The sequence below is a fragment of the Humulus lupulus genome, chromosome 1 (genome assembly GCF_963169125.1).
Source record: "Humulus lupulus chromosome 1, drHumLupu1.1, whole genome shotgun sequence".
NCBI lineage: Eukaryota > Viridiplantae > Streptophyta > Magnoliopsida > Rosales > Cannabaceae > Humulus > Humulus lupulus.
The window spans coordinates 161,591,659-161,611,486 of NC_084793.1; the positions used below are offsets into that span (position 1 = coordinate 161,591,659).

The window sequence follows — 19,828 nt, forward strand, 5'->3', positions numbered from 1 at the left end:
ATAATTTGTTTGCTATTTCAAAATATGGTTTTGACATTTGTTCTGCAAAGTCTGAAGGTGGACTTTACAAGTTAAAGTCCAATGTTGAGCATGTTTATAACTCTGAATTATTTAAAACTGCAAATCCCAGATCTATTAAAAGACAAAGGATAGATTCTAATAGTGAAACATATCTGTGGCATTTGAGGTCGGGACATATTGGTCTAGACAAAATTAACAGAATAACAAAGGATGGTCCTTTAAGAGAACTATCTATTGGTTCTCTCCCTGTTTGTGAATCTTGCCTAGAAGGCAAAATGACCAAGAGACCTTTCTCTGCTAAAGGTTAAAGAGCCACAGAACCACTTTAACTTGTACATACGAACGTTTGTAGTCCATTAAATGTCCAAGATAAAGGAGGTTATGAATACTTCATCACTTTCATAGTGTAATGACCCAACTTATTCTAGACTTTGGACCATTAAAACTACTTATACATAGACACTATTCTTAAGAAAACTTGCATACGAAATAGTCATAATTTTATTAAAAACAGTAAAGCAAAGGTTAACATACATAAAAATTCAGTTAGGATATGGGATCCCATTGTTTGAAAATAAAATAAAACATAACTTAAATCTTAAAATTCGTTACAAAACAAAGTGCGGAAAATACATAGAAACATAATAAAATGACTAAAAACAACTTTGTCCTCGAATCGTTCACGCAGTCCACCGAATCCATTCTCCCTCAATACACAATCCCAAGCCGACAAGAATCTTACCACTGCCATAACTATTTTCCTGCACATATAAAATAAAGGAATGAGCCTAATGCCCAGCAAGGAAAATCTACTACAAGCATGAAACATAAACAAAAACATAAGCTATAAACATATAACATACACTATAAACATATATCATAATTCTAACCCATGTACATGGTAAACATTGGGGTTTGCTAACTAAGCAACTATAAGCCTCAACATTCGATGAGGTTTGCTAGCTAAGCAACTATAAGCCCCAAGAACATAAAAGTGTTGGGGTTTGCTATTTAAGCAACTATAAGCCCCAGAACATATATATATATATCATAACATATAAAAACATATTATAACATAATCATACAAGCATACAATAACTATCCTATTTTCCTTACCAAATACCAGGATGTGAGAACAAGGACAAGATTTTGGAGCACTCCTAAAAGCCATTAATGAGAAGGTGAGTATTTCTAAAAGAAAAGAGATGAAAAGGAATGAACTAAATCGCCGAGAAGATACTTACCGACAAGAAACCTCAAGTTCAAAGAACTTAGATGCCTAACCAAGAATGGAAAATATTGAGTTAGGATTTGAGCAGAGAAAAGCTATAAAATTAATGAAACAAAAAAAAATGAACTAGGGATAGGAATATCTTTGAATGCACTATAACTGAACTACCCCTCAAAATTGAAATACACACTATGAACCTTACTTCCCAAGTGTTTAATAAGCTTAAGATGATAAAGCTTATAACCCCAACCCAAGTGTTTAACACTCTAAAGTAAACCTAGCAGCTTGAAGGCTCTGAACTCAGCTTGAAGAATGAAAGAAATGGCTGGGTACTAGGTCCTATTTATAGAGTTCAAGAATGAAAAGATCTTCTTTTAGTTTGAATAAAAATAATGACTTTTTAATTGAAAAACATTTGAATATTAGTTCAGCAGAGGTTAAAGACTCGGTCAAAAGATTATGAGATTATTAAGAGGTTATGGAATAAAATGAGCTCGGTTTCAAAACCATTAAAAAACAATGCCCTAGAGTTGATATATCGCCCATGGTAGGCGTTATATCGCCTGGGCTTATGTTCCCGAGGCTCGTCGAAGTGTTCGTGCGAAGTTACGTGTTTTTTGTATTCCCTGAGTGGCGACATATCGCCCCCTAGAGCTGCGATATATCGGCATACGCTGAAATATTATACACGTAATTGCACTTTTTCAACCTAATTTTAATTGAGTAAATAGCTTTGACTGAGTCCTATAACGATTTCAAAGCTGCTGGCAGACTCTTGGATTTTCAAATATTACTCTTAATAAACTATTCCTCAAAAATACTTAATTTCTCAATAAACATGCACATGACAAGTGTCATTATCTTATTGGGTTTATCTAAACCTTATAGTATAATAAATATTATCTTCATAATCAGTTATATTAATCAAACCTTATGTTATAATTAATATTCTTAAACTATAGGTTAAACTTATAAAATCTACAAGTGTTGCTACGAGTGTCCAACTAAGTCCCGACTTGAACCAAAATCCACAGTAATAAACATGCTACAACTATTACTAGCTAGTACTACTACTACTACTACTACTACTACTACTACTACTACTACCACTACTACTACTACCACTACTACTACTACCACTACTACTACTACCACTACTACTACTACCACTACTACTACTACCACTACTACTACTACTACTACTACCACTACCACTACCACTACCACTACCACTACCACTACTACCACTACCACCACTACCACTACCACCACTACCACTACCACTACCACCACTACCACTACCACCACTACCACTACCACTACTACCACTACCACTACTACCACTACCACTACTACCACTACCACTACTACCACTACCACTACTACCACTACCACTACTACCACTACTACTACTACCACTACCACTACTACCACTACCACTACTACTACTACCACTACTACTACTACCACTACTACTACTACCACTACCACTACTACCACTACCACTACTACCACTACCACTACTACCACTACCACTACTACCACTACCACTACTACTACTACCACTACTACTACTACCACTACTACCACTACCACTACTACCACTACTACTACTACCACTACTACTACTACCACTACTACTACTACCACTACTACTACTACCACTACTACTACTACCACTACTACTACTACCACTACTACTACTACCACTACTACTACTACCACTACTACTACTACCACTACTACTACTACTACTACTACTACTACTACTATCTAACTAGCTAAGTAAAGTTCTTGGACTCTACACATAAATGGTTATTAGAGATATGGTTACCTATACTTAATGCAAAGGAAATTCGAAACTTTTGGTAAGTTTAAAGAATTCCGAGCAGAAGCTGAAAAGCAATTAGGTAAATTACTAAAAGCTTTGAGATCTTGGAATCTTAGATTTGATGAAACAATCAAAATGTTTGGTTTTGAACAAAACATTGATGAACCTTGTGTTTACAAAAAAATCAAAGATAAGATTGTGGTATTCCTCATTCTTTATGTTGATGATATTATATTCATTGGGAATGACATAGAAACATTATCAAAAGTAAAGAAATCGTTAGCTGAGCAATTCCAAATGAAGGATTTGGGAGAAGCCAAATATGTTTTGTGAATTCAAATCTGTAGAGATCAAAAGAAATTTTTTTTGGCATTGTCTCAAGCAACTTATATTGATAAAGAGCTAGAATGCTTAGCAATCAAAATTCCAAGAAAGGCACTATGCCTACCCGGTCAGGAGTTGAGGATTAAGCCGACTTGAGTTTCCACATCTATTGTTGCTCTATGCAGTTCAACTTCCTGAAAGTAGTTGGTCATTTTGATAAGATGATCGTGAACATGTTGAGAAGGTGTCATCCGAGCATTGGCATATTTCTTAATGGCCTCAAAATGAGTCTGCGCTGACTTGGCACCAAACATGTCTTGGAGTTGATCCATGATTTCGTAGGCCATCTCAACATTATCCATCTTTTTCTTGAGAGTGTCGACCATACTAGTCAACATGTAGTACCGCACCTTATTGTTAGCTGCTTGCCAACACTCATACTTATCCCTCACAGACTTGGTAGCTCCTTCAACTGGAACTTCCTCATCACCTTGTACTCTAAGCCTTAACTCTCCCTTCTGAACGTCTATCAACGCTTGCCCCGTGGCCAAAAATGGTCGTCCCAATGTAATAAGCACGTCCTCATCTTCCTCCATATCTAAAACAATGAAATCCGCTGGGAAAATGAACTTATCTACTTTTACTAGAACGTCCTCTATAATACCTCTGGGGTGTGTTAATGAACGGTCAACCTGTTGAAGAGTAACAGTAGTGGGTCTAGCTTCCCCCAAACCAAGCCTTTTAAATACAGACAATGACATTAAATTTACGCTTGCACCCAAATCACATAAAACTCTTTCATAATGAAAGTTCCCAATGGTGCAAGGTATAGTAAAGCTGCTCGGATCTCTTAACTTTTGAGGAAGCTTCTTTTGAATAATTACACTACACTCTTCAGTTAATGCAACAGTTTCATAATCCTCCATTTTTCTCTTATTGGAAATATATCTTTCATAAACTTCACATAACTAGGCATTTGTTCTAGAGCCTTTGCAAAAGGAATGTTAATGTGAAGTTTCTTAAATACCTCAAGAAATTTGGAGAATTGTTTGTCAAGATTAGCCTTTCGAAACCATTGAAGATATGGAGTCTTTGGTGTAGGTTCAGTGTATTTTGGTTTTTCTGTTTTTGGAAGGTCTTCAGTAACCTCCTCCTGTATTGGACTAGTAACATGTTGGTCCTATTTCTTCGTCCCCTTGTCATCCATTGTAGGTCCATCATACTTAGTCCCACTCCTCAGAGTGACAACTTGACATTGTTCTTTAGGATTTACCTATGTTGAACTATACGAATTTCCTTGCTGTCTACTAGAAAACATTTGTGCCAATTGACCCATTTGAGTTTCCAAATTCCTGATTGAAGACCTTGTCTTTGTCATGAATTGATTTAATTGGTCTGGCTAAATTGTTGGTGGGTTCATTTGATAATGTGATGGTGGATGAGATGGGCGTGGAATTGGATCACAATATGGTATAGAATGTAATCCATAAGTCGGTTGATGAGGGGGTTGTTGAGGTGGATACTGTGGATATTGCGGTTATAACCCTTGATTATTTTCCAAGATAGATTATGGTGATTTTTCCAAGTAGGAGTATAGGAATTGGAGTAAGTGTTGGGCGCAGGTCTTGAAAAATTACCAATAACCTGTGCTTGTTCCAAAGGCATATTATTCACATCAGTTGAGCAATTAGCTGTGCTCGGGCATTGTTCATAAGAATGTGGTCCCCCACAAATCTCACAACTCACGACATTCTATACTTGCATTGCTTGTGCAGCGAGATTAGTCTATTACAATTGCTTGGTTAGAGATGCCACTTGAGTGGTCAATATCACAATTTGATCAACTTTTAAGACTCCTGCTACTTTCTTGTTCTCATGCTCAGTAGGCCAATTATAGTTATTCATAGCCATCTCTTCCAATAATTCATATGCTTCATTAGTGGTTTTTCTCATAAACGTTCCTCCTGATACTGCATCTATAATTGTCCTTGTATTGCCCCTCAAACCATTGTAAAAAGTATGAATTAGCAGCCACTTCTCTATTCCATGAGATCTTTATCATTTAGCACCTTGAACCAAACTAATATTAATATTAATTACTAGTATTAATATTAATTACTGAAATGAGATCTTTATCATTTAGCACCTTGAACCAAACTAAAAGGAAACCATCATTTGACTTCTTCATCAGAAGCTATATATGTTCATAACTATGATTAACACTCCCACTCAATTATACTACTGTGTTCCCAAGATGTAAGTATGGGCTAGTCCGTAGGGTAAGCTGGTAATGAACAAGTCAAAGAACTCAAATAATATAATCAGTTAGAATACTAACCATTATGAATTGAGATTGAATTGACCTATGGTCAAATATATGATATGACTATAATAGATAATAACAGTATGTTTACATATCTTGTCTACTGTCAATATCGGTCCAGTCTGATGTAACAAATAAATATGATCTTATCTACTTTGCTAATGTTTTGGAAAGAACATAACACTACAATGTGTAAATAGATCAATCGTAGATTGGCAAGTCAGTGTGAATCCTGTACACTGACTAATCTTAGGACTAACTTATTTTGAACATATAATCATATTTATATTCCACTGTGATTACGTCACTATATATACAATTATCTATATGCTTGAGATTTAATAGAAGTTTATATTAAACAAACAATCATGAAAATAAAACATGTGAGCAAAGTAATTAACCAAGTAAAAAATTGATTTCTATTATTTTATTGATAATAAAAATGAGATTACAAAGAAATTGAGTTTTAATTAGGGCATAAAACTCCAAAAAAACTCCCACTTTCACTAATTGAAACTAATGCGTTAATTCTACTAATCACATTTCTTTGATATGCTTATCAAATGTAGCTTATGGTAGTGTCTTTGTAAACGTACCCGCAAGATTGTCTTCAGATGTAATCTTCATAACCCTCACATCTCCGCTGGCCACATATTCTCAAATTATGTGATACTTCCTTTCTATCTGCTTACGCCTCTTGTGACTTTGAGGTTCTTTCGAACTGGAAATTGCTCATGTGTTATCAAAAGAAAATGATCAATTTCTGGAATAACACCAAGATCTGAATAGAACTTCTTTAGCCAGACTATTTCCTTAAGCTGCTTCAGACGCAGCTATGTACTTAGCCTCCATGGTGGAATATGATATTGCAGACTACTTTACGCTTCTCCATATCACAGCTCCACCGCGAAGAGTAAACACCATTCCAGAAGTAGACTTCCTGTCATCGACATCAGTCTGAAAATCTGAATCAGTATAGCCTACAGGGTTCAGAACACCACCCTTGTAGACTAACATATAATCCCTAGTTTGCCTTAAATACTTCAGGATATGGTTAACTGCTATCCAGTACTTCGGTGCTGGGCTTGACTGATACTTGCTCACTACTCCCACTGCATAACAGATACATGGTCTAGTACACAACATAGCATACATCAGACTTCCAACTGCAGATGCGTAAGGAACTTTTCTCATTACATCTTCCTCTTCAGGAGCTTGGGGAGACTGCTTCTTTGCAAGATGAATTCCATGGCGGGACGGTAGACGCCCTTTCTTGGAATTTGTCATTGAGAAACGTTCAAGCACTTTATCGATGTAAGCTGCTCAAGATAGAGCTAAGAGTATGTTCTTTCTATCCCTAATGATTTGGATACCTAGAACATAACTTGCTTCACCCAAATCCTTCATCTGGAATTGAGTGCTTAGCCAATTCTTCACATATGATAATTTCTTAACATTGTTTCCAATGAGTAAGATATCATCTACATAAAGGACCAAGAATACCACTATTTGATTTGCCTTCAGTTGGTAAACACAAGACTCATCAATATTTTGTTCAAAGCCATAGGTTTTGATTATTTCATCAAATCTAAGATTCTAGGAACGAGAATCTTGCTTAAGTCCATAAATGGACCTATTCAACTTGCAAACTTTTCCTTCTTATCCAACTAATTTAAATCCTTCTGGTTGATCCATATAAATGACTTCGTCAAGCTTCCCATTAAGAAAAGTTGTCTTGACGTCCATTTGCCAGATCTCATAGTCGAGAGTGGCTGCTATGGATAGGAGGATGCGAATGGACTTGAGCATGGCTATCGGACTAAAATTTTCCTCATAGTCCACGCCTTCTCTTTGGGTAACCCTTTGCCACTAATTGAGCTTTATAAGTTTCGATATTTTCATCAACACCTCATTTATTCTTGTAGATCCACTTGCACCCAATGGCCCTAAAGTCACTAGGTACTTCCATAAGATCCCAAACGGAATTTGAGTACATGGACTCCATTTCCTGTTTCATGGCTTCGAGCCATAGTTCTTTTTTAGGCTAGCCATTGCCTGTTTGAGAGACAATGGATCATCATCACTAGTGTCACCAACAACCATATTGATTTCACCATCCAAACCATAGAGAACTGGGTTCCTAGAAACCCTCCCACTACGACGAGGCTATGTGACTGTTTGCTCAGGAACAATGGTACTTCTTCTTTAAATCGACTTGCGTTGTTTGGAGAAGAGTGTGAATGTCATCATCAACTTGCGTTGATGACGATGGAACATTGGTTGGAGTCAATTCGTCAACCATCTCCTCTAAAACTAGTTTGCTGCGTGGTTTGAAGTTTTGGACATAGTCATTTTCCAAAAAAATAGCATTCGTAAAGTAAACACTTTCTTTTTTGAATGACTATAGAAAAGTCCACCCCGAGTACCTTTAGGATAGCCAACAAACATGCAAACTTCAGTCCGAGGTTTTAGCTTTCCCTCCTTTTTCCTTGGGACGTGGGCGAGATACCCCCATATTCTATAATGGCGTAAACTAGGTTCATGACCATTCCAACGTTCTAAAGGTTTTTTGGGGATTGATTTGGATGGCACGAAATTGAGAATGTCATTCGCGGTTTCAATGGCATGTCCCCAGAACGAAGTTGGTAGAGTTGAGTAACTAAGCATGCATTTAACCATTTCCAATAAATTTTTGTTCTGGCATTCTGCTACACCATTTTGTTGCGGAGTACCTGGGGCCGTAAGTTATGATAAAATATCATCTGCTATTATTGAAAAAATATCTTAAACATTTAAAAATTTTCATATATATATATAAAATTATCTAGTCAACAAATTTTCAAATTTCAAATTATTTAAATATAAAAATCTATAGAATAATTAGATATTATTATTTTCAAATAAAAGATTTCAAAAAAATATCAAGATTTAAAAAATATATGTAATATCTGATAACTTAATTCTAATATTTTAATATATTAAATATTTAAAATTAATAAGTTAACCTATTTTTAAATTTGGATTTGAATATTTGTAGAAAATATCTATTTTTTAAAAGATCAAACAACAAAAATATCGTATTTCAAAAAAGATATTTTTAAATAATAGAAAAGATCTGATATTTTTGTATTAACTTATTAAAATATACATTCAAAAATTAAATTTTAAGAAAAAATTATCACAGGTCGTGGCCACGGGACCAAACTGGGAAAAATTTGTGTGCTGGCCGCGGCCAGTGAAAACTGGTGGCCATGGCCACTACCCGAAAGAAAGAATTTTTTTTAATTAAATTTGTGTAATTTTTTAACCCAAAAACGTTTTCTAAATAATTTTTACCATGTTTTACATCAAATAAAGCATTTATATAAAAATTATTTGCAAAGAAAACACATCAAAATAACCCAAATATGCTAATAATCACATAAAATTCAATATGCATCATAAATAACATGAAATCCACCCAATTAATCAACACATCAAATACTTTAATTTTTAACATGTTCATGCATGAAAATAAAGAATACCAAAGGCTCTGAGGCCAGTTGTTGGGAAAACTTATACAGGGTCTTGTTTATTTTCATGTAAATCTTATATTAAACAAATTAATATGAGAAAACCTAGAACATGTGTTCTAAAATTGAATTCATATAGAGATAATGATAAGAACACTTACATTATTGTGCAGCGGAATGATTGAGTCATTCCTTCAATTTCTCTAACTCATGTAATCTTTCTGTCGCAGGGTATCACCAAGAAACTGAACCGTTCTTTAATTTTCTTCACAGCCTTCCAAAGTATCCTTAGAATCACCTAGACTAGAGTGGGCAATTCTCAACACATGAGATAGATACAGAGAGAAAAAGAGAACATAATATTGAGGCTTAGAAAATGACTTTTGCTGAAGAGAGCATCTAAAACCTAAAGCATTAAGACTAGATTTTCTGATCTTCTAAAAAAATTGTCTGATTTCAACTCTCACTTATCATTTATTTTATAGACTCAATTAGGTCATTTTTTTTTGTTGGCCTGTGAAATTGGCCAACAGTCGTAAGTACAGTATACAACACCTTTTGAATGGAATGAATATAAAATATGATAGAGTACAAATATCTTAAACAAACACACAGGAATTTATAGTGGTTCAGCCTTATTCTGATGAACAGTAATAACATAATCCACTTAGTTTTTAGTATTGAATTACTCGATAGACAATTACACTGTTGAACAAAAGTATTCACTTGTTGCTAATTTTTCCACAGTTTCTCCCAAAATATTCGTCCGATCCACCTCAATGAAGCCATGGGTCCTTTATTTATAGTACCCAGGGGCTGTTACATGATCAGTAATACTGGGATCCTGGTTTGGTACACGATTATTAGGTAGTGGAGATACGTGTCCACCTCCCCATGATTATGAGATCGTGGGTCTTCTCGTTATTTCTCTGGATCGTGGTAGACAATGCACGATTGAAACCTCTGGGAAAATTCTAAGTCTAGATTGGTCTATGAGACTTAGGTGCTAGGCTCGAGGACCCTTTAGAGTTTGGGTGCTAGGCTCGTTGGTCCTCTGGGTGCTAGGCCTGTTGATCTTCTGGGTGCTAGGCTCTGAACGAGCGTGAGTTTTACCTGTTTTTGGGAGTGTAGGTCAACCACCCTATGGAGGATAGGGTGGGCCGACCACCCCGATGGGTCATGCTTGGGCCGACCACCTCTAGGGGTTGGGGTTAGGTCGACCACTCCTAGGTGTTAGGGCCAAGCCGATCACCCATAGGGGTATTTGGCCTGGTCGAATTCTCTATTGTTCCTGGACCTATCTTTTTTGCTCATCGGTCTTTTTTCAATACTTCATCGTTTTCCCTGATTTGTGATGCCACTTGCCGCTTTCTCATTTGCCACATCGTCCCTAGATTTTTGAGGGATGACATTTGCCCCTCAAGTTTATTGTAATTTGTTCAACATTACAGTAAACTTGATCTGGCCCGAGAAACATATCGTAGCAGTACTTTAACAGCAAAGCCCTTCAGGACATTTTATCAACTATCGATAATTCGCTCAGCACTAATATATCAAGGATAATTTGTAATTCCTAAAAATAACAAGATTTTCAAGGAAAAATAATTTCCAAAAAATCTAGTATATTTTTCAAGGAAATTTAAAGTCCTAAAAATATAATATATATTTTCAATTAGTTTGAAGTCCTAAAAATATAATATATTTTTCAAGAATATTAATTCCTACAAATACAAAATATTTTTCAAGGAATTTTAATTCCTAAAAATATAAGATATTTTTCGAGGAAATTGAATTCCTAAAAATAACAAATATTTTTCAAGGAATTTGAAATTTTAACCATACCAGATATTTTTCAAGGAAATTTGAATTCCATAAAATATATGGTTAGCCTTAGAGGCTACAAGTTGGGCCTCACTTCTCACTTCCTTGCTCTGTGGGCCTCAGCTATAGGATTCTCCAAGCATGATTTCTCCAATTCTTCATCAAACTTAGATCTTATCTGGGTAAGTATTTTCTCCTAATCCTTATGTAACGCCCTAAACTCCAGGGACCGTTACAGTGTGCATTTTAAACAGTGCTAAACTCGCTAATCAAGTCATTTGGCCATAATCGTGTAATTAAGTATGATTAGCGATTTAGGGTTAAAAGTTTTGGTTAAGATATAACGTTTGACTAAAACATTTACTATATACATTGGGATCCCAAAAATATAATTTAAAGGTTAATTACAACAAAATATTTAAAACCAGCCGACCTATGCGGCAAATAACCTCCAATTTGAAAGAAGCCCACAATCATCTTCAATGGAAGAATAGGGTTTAACCCTAGTTCCTCTTTCAATCCTCGGCCGTGGCGGTCGAGCAACCGCATATGTACACATCGTCACCTAAGCTCTCCAACTCAAGGATGGTCCAGCTTTCGTTTGCCTTTACCTGCACCACATAGCACCCGTGAGCCGAAGCCCAATAAGAAAAATCAATATACTCATAAACAGTAATAACATGTCATCAAATCATAATGTGCATGCCTAGCAATAATAGCCTTAATCACGCATGCAAATACGTTCAAATAATGTTGGTTATGGGCCCTACCCTTCTGTATGGATGACTATCAAGTTAATCCTAAACAGATGAGTGATTAACACTTGAGGTTCCAATAACCATGCTAGGGCTTATAGCCCTAATCAAATGAGTGACTGAGGAGTAAGTCACTAACATGGGATCTACACCCTTAGATGAGTGACTGATAAGCAAGTCACTAACATGGGATCTGCACCCTTAGATGAGTGACTGATAAGCAAGTCACTAACCTGAGCCAAATGAGTGACCATGAAGTCACTTGTCTGGGTTCCGTACCCTTAGCCATGTGACGATACGATCACTTGGACCTTCTGGACCTAGCTCTGAGTAACTAGTCGTAGAACTAGACAAGCAATTTTTTAGTTTTCATCAAACTTGAGGTCGGTCCGGCATTAATGCTCATGACGAGTCATTCAATGTAGATGTTGATTAGATCTAATCTTTTTGGCTCTGCGTTCATGATGCTTATGCCGCTCTTGAATCATAGGTCAATAACACATGCCCAATGCTTAGTACCGCTGTTGAACTTGGCTAGTAAGTCACAGCTTCACAGACAGTTCTGATACCATTGTCGATTCTGACTAGCAAGTCAGTGCCACACACAAGTAAGCAATGCTACCAGGCATATATCATATGTCAAATATCTGAATGTAGGGCATTCAACATGATTACTTAACAATTGCTAGCATAATTAGGATCATGCACAAACACAGAGACTCAAGCTCTGATCAATCTCATATTCAACATTCATGGCATGCCCTAACCACATGTATCTCATGCATCACATGCATCACATACTGGGTGCAGTTTTCTTACCTCTGGTTCGAGCGAGAAATTGCAAATGAGCGACCCTTGAGAAAAATTGAACCTTTAATCCCTTAGCGATCTCCTAGTCATAACCAAATATGGGATTCCATCAATAAAAGGTTCCCAGACCAAGACCTAGCCTCCGGGACATGGAATCCTACTAAACCGGGTAGTAGAAACGATCTCGAGGCCTAAGGTTTGAGTTCCCATGACAAAAAAACATTTATGGCCAAAAATTCTCTTAAGGGCCGCGGCCCTACATCCACCATGCCCCGGCTCGCCTCCCAAACAGAGGCGCCAGCCTCAAGCTCCTGCACCCTATGTCGCGGCATGCCTCCCAAGCGTCGCGGCCTTACCTGGCCCTCAGCCAAAAACCCCTGTTTTCTCCCATCAAAACAACGTTTTTTCCCTCTTTTAATCCTTCCAAAACTTACTCAAACATCTCCAAATCCAAACCAAGCATTCCCAAAATACAATCAACATTCCCACAACAAAACCCAAGCTTTGAACCACCAAAAACCACACCAATTACTAAATTCTATAATCAAAAGTTCTAACTCAAAACTAACCTCAAAATAGAGTAAAAACCAGAAATTTCATGGCTGAATCTTACCTCAAGCTCAAGATTAAACCATCTTCAATGGCTAAACATAAGCGTAGAACCTCAAGCCTTGAATCCTCAAACTTAGCTTCACAAGTCAGGAAGAAAAAAAGAAGAAAATGATGAACGGATGAAGAGGAAGAAGGTGAAGGAGATGCTCTGCTTACCTTTCCATAACCTTCTCAAAGTTATATCTATCCTTAGGGTGAAAAGACCTAAGTGCCCCTAGGCTTATCTTCTTTCCTTAACAACCCCCAAGGGAAAAATTGTCCTTTCCCATCTAATCCTGCTAATCATAATTAACGTCCTCTAATTCCCATTACTCTCAATATTCTCAAATGCTAATAAATCACATCCCATTACCCTTTAATTCCCAACAATGTTCTAATCACCAAATTACCCCGAGACTCACCTCGAGCCCCGAAACTAACCCCGTTATGGCCAGACCGATAAGTTGCATTCAAAGATCATCTCATGCCGAATGAACAAATCCACATATAATGTGGTATTATTCATAATTCACCCACATGCATGAAAATGCACAATTACAACCTCAACGGGCCAAATTACTAAAATGCCCTTATAATTAAAATGGACCCATATGCATGCATTTATCATCATATCATAATATAATTCACATAAACATGCATATAATCATTTAATAATATAGTAAATCAATTATGGCTCTCCTGGCCTCCTAATCAAGGTCCTAAACCTTATTAGGGATTTAGGGGCATTTCAACTATCCCCTCCTCACAGAAATTTCATCCTCCAAATTTATCTGAATTGCCCGGAATAAGAATTTCGTACCACTGATTCTAGTTTGCCAGGTCGTCCATTCGACCGCACTGTCTCTGTAACATACCTTAATCCAATGTATAACTTTGTTCCTCAGAACCTTATTCTTTTTGTTAAAATCTGAACTGGCTACTCCTCAAAGGATAATTTTAGCATCAATCTCCATATTCTCATAGCTCAACTCATGAGTTTCCTTCCAACCCATGTCCTCAACATGAAAATATAAAATACACTATATACAGTTAACAGGGCCAATGATAAGGCCAATCCAAAGGCAACCTGACCGGTCCTATCCAGGATTCAAACGGTCATATTAATCTAGGGCTCAACTTGCCCTTATTTCCTCACCCCTTTCCATGGTGATACTTTTAAGGAAGATACAATCTCCTACTTGGAATTCCACATTCCTGCATTTCAAATCAATATAACTTTTCCATTTACTCTGAGAAGTGAGCATCCAAGCTCTAACCTCTAATAATCTAAATGATTCCCTTAACTACCTCAGGATCTAGATATAATAGCTCACCCATCTTATTCCTATGAATAGGTGATAAACATTTTCTATCATACCTCATCTCATAAGGTACCTTTCCAATAACTGGATAACCCACTCTCTGATTTACCATCAGTCTGAGGATAATTAACTATACTAAATTCAATATTCATGGCTTTCTGCAACCTTCCTCAAGACTTGGAAGTAAAACCTGAGTCCTCATCTGATAAGATAGACCTCAAATTCCATGAAGGCACACTACCTCTTTCACATAAAGATCTAAAAACTGATCAGTTGTGTTACTTGTCCTTACTAATAAAAATGAACTCGCTTGGAATACTGGTCCATAATGATCCAATTCCAACTCATACTGGCCACCATCCTGTGCAGCCCCACCGCGAAACCCATCACGATGTTTCCTTATTTCCATTATAAAATACTCAAAGGCTACAATAGCCTTACTAGTTTCTGATACTCTGTCTTGACCTGCTAACGGTTAGGAATTTTGCCACACATACCATTATGTCACTCTCCATCCCAAGTCATCAATATAAAGCTTTCAAACTTTGGTACACTGTCATGAAGCCTGTATGAAGAGAATAAGAGAGTAGCATGAGACTCATCCAGAATCTGCCTATTAATCCCAGTGTTCATCGGATTCCAACTCCGATCCTCATACCATAATAACCCATACCTGACACTGTAAAAACCTTAGCTAATCCAGCTAAGACATTCCACTCAACCTTCCTATCTGCAGTTTACTTAATTGTCTTTCCTTTGATCCTTTCCAAAATGATAATCTCAAGTATAAAGCTGGCCACCAGGCCCACCAGAAACTCTACTTTAGTTCTAGTCAGATCCTTTAACCAACATGATGCATAGGCAATCACTTTTCCTTGTCACTGAGGTGTCATAACAACCTACTAACTGATTCTGATCTACAGGAAGACCTAGAAGTTTTTCCCAAGGTACATGTAATATCCAGTCCGTCCAAGGAAACTCCTGCCCCTAAGGCGTTCCTTGATCTTGGCAAGACTCTGCAGGAAATATATCACAATACCATTGTCCAAGACGATCACAAATCCAATTCAAATAATCCTTGAATACTCTGTTCATCTAATTCATAAAACAACTTGGCATTAACTAGATTATCAGAAAATCATCCAGCACTCCAAGTGCTCTTATCTAATATAAAAACAGTCTTCTGCATAGTCTTCTCCCCGATCTCTAGCTGGTACTAACCAGATCAAAGATCCACCTTATCCAATAACTGAGTTGTTTAAATCTTACAACTTTGCATAAGCTATTCAAAACAGTGCCCTAAACCTGATTCCATCCCTGGCACTAATCTAGTCATCATTATATCCCTTTTTATGTGAACGTAATCGTGAAAAATCCCCTGGAAGCACATCCAGAAACTTACAGACTAATCCAGTCTATCCTGACCCCGCTGGCACAATCTAAGTGGTATCCACCACACTAGCTAGGAGTTCTATGCATCCTCTTGCAATAGATCTCTATCTCTAGATACAGATGTCGTGAACATACAAAATTCATGCATGGTGCCAGCTACAACAAGGACTTCCCACTCTCAAGCTCAGGAGTTACTATCCTTTCCTTGCAATTTAGCATTGCCCCATACTTACTTAACCAATCCATATCCTGAATCATATCGAAGCCAGTCATAACCAGCTTTATCAAAATCACTGATGAGTCCTTTTCATCATAATCCAACTCATCTCTTAAATCACCAATACAATATCGCATTCCCATCATAGCATAACCATGTGATCTGCATATCCTATTTATGCTTCTCTATATGCAACAAACAAGGAAACAATATGGCACCAAAACTAGTCAGCATAATACAAAAATCAAAACTAGAAAGCTGACCTGCCACCCCTGAGGAACTAGTCTCAGTCTATGTCTCAATCTCAGACTGCATAGGAACGAACACTCGAGCTGTAGTCGAGCTGTCCATCCCCTTTTGCTCATCCTTTCTTAGCCTCCTTCTTGAAATGCCCAACCATGTCACATAAGAAACATGCCTTTGCTCAGCATTCTCCCAGATGACACCTCGTGCACCGAGCACATACTGGACGAGTCCTCCACTCCTTCTTCTTGCTTGGTCCAATAAATGGAGGCATTACTGCTTGAGTTCCATGCTCTCCAGCACTTTCCTGCCCAATCTGATTTCCTGGGCTTTCAACAGCAAGAGTCGTCCCTACCACCTGAGCGTAGGTAGAGATTTCATGCACTGGGGCAACTCTAATGCCCTGAGCTATTCTGGGATTCAATCACTGAATAAACTTTTTCTTTCGAGCTGAATCTATGGGTACCATGTCAACAAAAAACTTGGCCAACCCATCAAATCTCTTAATATACTCAGTTACTATTGCATTTCCCTGAATGAGATTCAAAAACTTATTCATCTTAGCAGTCTTGGTTGCATCACAGTAATATTTCTCATTGAACAGTTGCCTAAAATCTTTCCAATCCATCACAGCTGTATCTCTTGTCTTGGATACTACCTCCCACCATGTCCGGGTATCATCCCGCAATACATATGTCGCACAGATCACCCTATCATGACCTACCAGCCCCATACTATCGAGAATGGAACTAATCATGTCCATCCATTACTCAGCTCTGAATGGATCTAGGCCTCCCTCGAAGACTGGAGGGTAATACTCCTGGAATCTTCCACAAAGAGATTCCCATCTGTTCTCAACCTTAGGCTGAGCCAAAACTGGTGCCACTCCTAGCATAGCAAAGGAAGAGGTGTTCCTTGACAGGTTTCGCTGTTACTTCAAACACCTGATCTCTTCCTCCTGCCTCTGCAATCTTATTGCACATCTGTAAGCACCTGCTGTAAATTCTGAGGGGCAGATGAAGAACTCAACCCCTGGCTGAAACTACCAGCTTCTGTATAACCACCATTAGGCCTCATTATCTGCCTTGGATACATAACTGCTAGCTGAATCTGCAGTCAATAACTTGACCCATTAAACATGATGGGCATATCAAGAGCTTTCCCCATGGGATCAATCTTACCACACCACATTCACAAATCACTGCAGCGCTAGAACACATGCCCATGGCATTCATACATCAATCATAATCCCTGCTATTCCAACATTCACACCATGCCTCCAACTCCAGCATGCAAATATCACATTTATATATATTCATGGAGCAAGTAATCATATAGTCAAGAGACTGGCTCTAACAAAATCTCATGCTCCCTAATACAATGTGCAGGTAAAGCATTTACATTCTATTTAAGCAGTTAAGCACATAACTACAGAAATAGTTACCATTCCCTTAATGAAGCTATCTTTAATGACGAGTGTCATGCCCAGCTTGTCTTCAGGAACCCTTAACCTTGGCTCGCTCTGATACCAAGTTGTAACGCCCTAAACTTTGGGGACCGTTACGGTGTGCATTTTAAACAGTGTTAAACTCGCTAATCGAGTCATTTGGCCATAATCGTGTAACTAAGTATGATTAGCGATTTAGGGTTAAAAGTTTTGGTTAAGATATAACATTTGACTAAAACGTTTACTATATACATTGGGATCCCAAAAATATAATTTAAAGGTTAATTACAACAAAATATTTACAACCAGCCGACCTAAGCGACAAAATAGGGTTTAACCCTAGTTCCCCTTTCAACCCTCAGCCGTGGCGGTTGAGCAGCCGCATATGTACACATCGTCACCTAAGCTCTCCAACTCAAGGATGGTCCAGCTTTCGTTTGCCTTTACCTGCACCACATAGCATCCGTGAGCCGAAGCCCAGCTAGAAAACTCAATATGCTCATGGACAGTAATAACTTGTCATCAAATAATAATGCGCATGCCTAGCAATAATAGCCTTAATCACGCATGCAAATAAGTTCAAATAATGATGGTTGTGGGCCATGCCATCCTATATGGATGACTATCAAGTCAATCCTAAACAGATGAGTGATTAACACTTGAGGTTTCGATAACCATGCTGGGGCTTATAGCCCTAATCAAATAAGTGACTGAGGAGTACGTCACTAACATGGGATCTACACCCTTAGATGAGTGACTGATAAGCAAGTCACTAACATGGGATCTACACCCTTAGATGAGTGACTGATAAGTAAGTCACAAACATTGGATCTGCACCCTTAGATGAGTGACTAATAAGCAAGTCACTAACTTAAGCCAAATGAGTGACCATGAAGTCACTAGTGTGGGTTCCGTACCCTTAGCCATGTGACAATACGGTCTCTTGGACCTTTTGGCCCTAGCTCTGAGTAACTAGTCATAGAACTAGACAAGCGCTATTAGTTTTCATCGAACTTGAGGTCGGTACGACATTAATGCTCATGAGGAGTCATTGAGTGTAGATGTCGATTAGATTTAATCTTTTCGGTTCGGCGTTCATGACGCTAATGCCGCTCTGGACTCATAGGTCAATAACACATGACCAATGCTCAGTACCGCTATTGAACTTGACTAATAAGTCACAGCTTCACAGCCAGTTCTGACACCATTGTTGATTCTGACTAGTAAGTCAGTGCCACGCACAAGTAAGCAATGCTACCAGGCATATATCATATGTCAAATATCCGAATGTAGGGCATTCAACATTCTTACTTAACAATTGCTAGCATAATTAGGATCATGCACAAACACAGAGACTCAAGCTTTGATCAATCTCATATTCAACATTCATGGCATGCCCTAACCACATGTATCTCGTGCAACACATGCATCACATACTGGGTGCAGTTTTCTTACCTCTGGTTCGAGCAAGAAATAGCAAATGAGCGACCCTTGAGAACGATCGATCCTTTAATCCCTTAGCGGTCACCTAGTCATAACCAAATATGGCATTCCATCAATAAAATCAATCAATAAAAGGTTCCCGGACCAAGACTTAGCCTCTGAGACATCAAATCCTACTAAACCAGGTAGTAGAAACGATCCCGAGGCCGAAGGTTTGAGTTCCCATGACAAAAACACATTTCTAGCCAAAAATGCGCTTAAGGGCTGCGGCCCTACATCCACCATGCCGTGGCTCGCCTCCCAAATAGAGGCACTAGCCTCAAGCTCCTACACCCTATGCCGCAGCATGCCTCCTAAGCATCACGGCCCTACCTGACCATCAGCCAAAACCCTTGTTTTCTCCCATCAAAACCTCATTTTTTTTCCCTCTTTTAATCCTTCCAAAACTTACTCAAACATCTCCAAATCCAAACCAAGGATTCCCACAACACAATCAACATTCCCACAACAAAACCCAAGCTTTGAACCACCAAAAACCACACCAA

General features: G+C 37.9%; 1 protein-coding gene across 1 annotated transcript; it reads right to left on the bottom strand.

Annotated features, from left to right (window-relative positions):
- Nucleotides 1–3,573: 3,573 nt before the first annotated feature.
- LOC133823929 (uncharacterized) lies at nucleotides 3,574–4,168 on the bottom strand. The gene is made up of 2 exons (XM_062256784.1): nucleotides 3,813–4,168; nucleotides 3,574–3,601 (listed from the first exon to the last, which is right to left on the bottom strand). The coding sequence occupies exons 1-2, from the start codon at nucleotides 4,166–4,168 to the stop codon at nucleotides 3,574–3,576; spliced, it is 384 nt and encodes a 127-aa protein (XP_062112768.1).
- Between the last annotated feature and the right edge of the window lie 15,660 nt (nucleotides 4,169–19,828).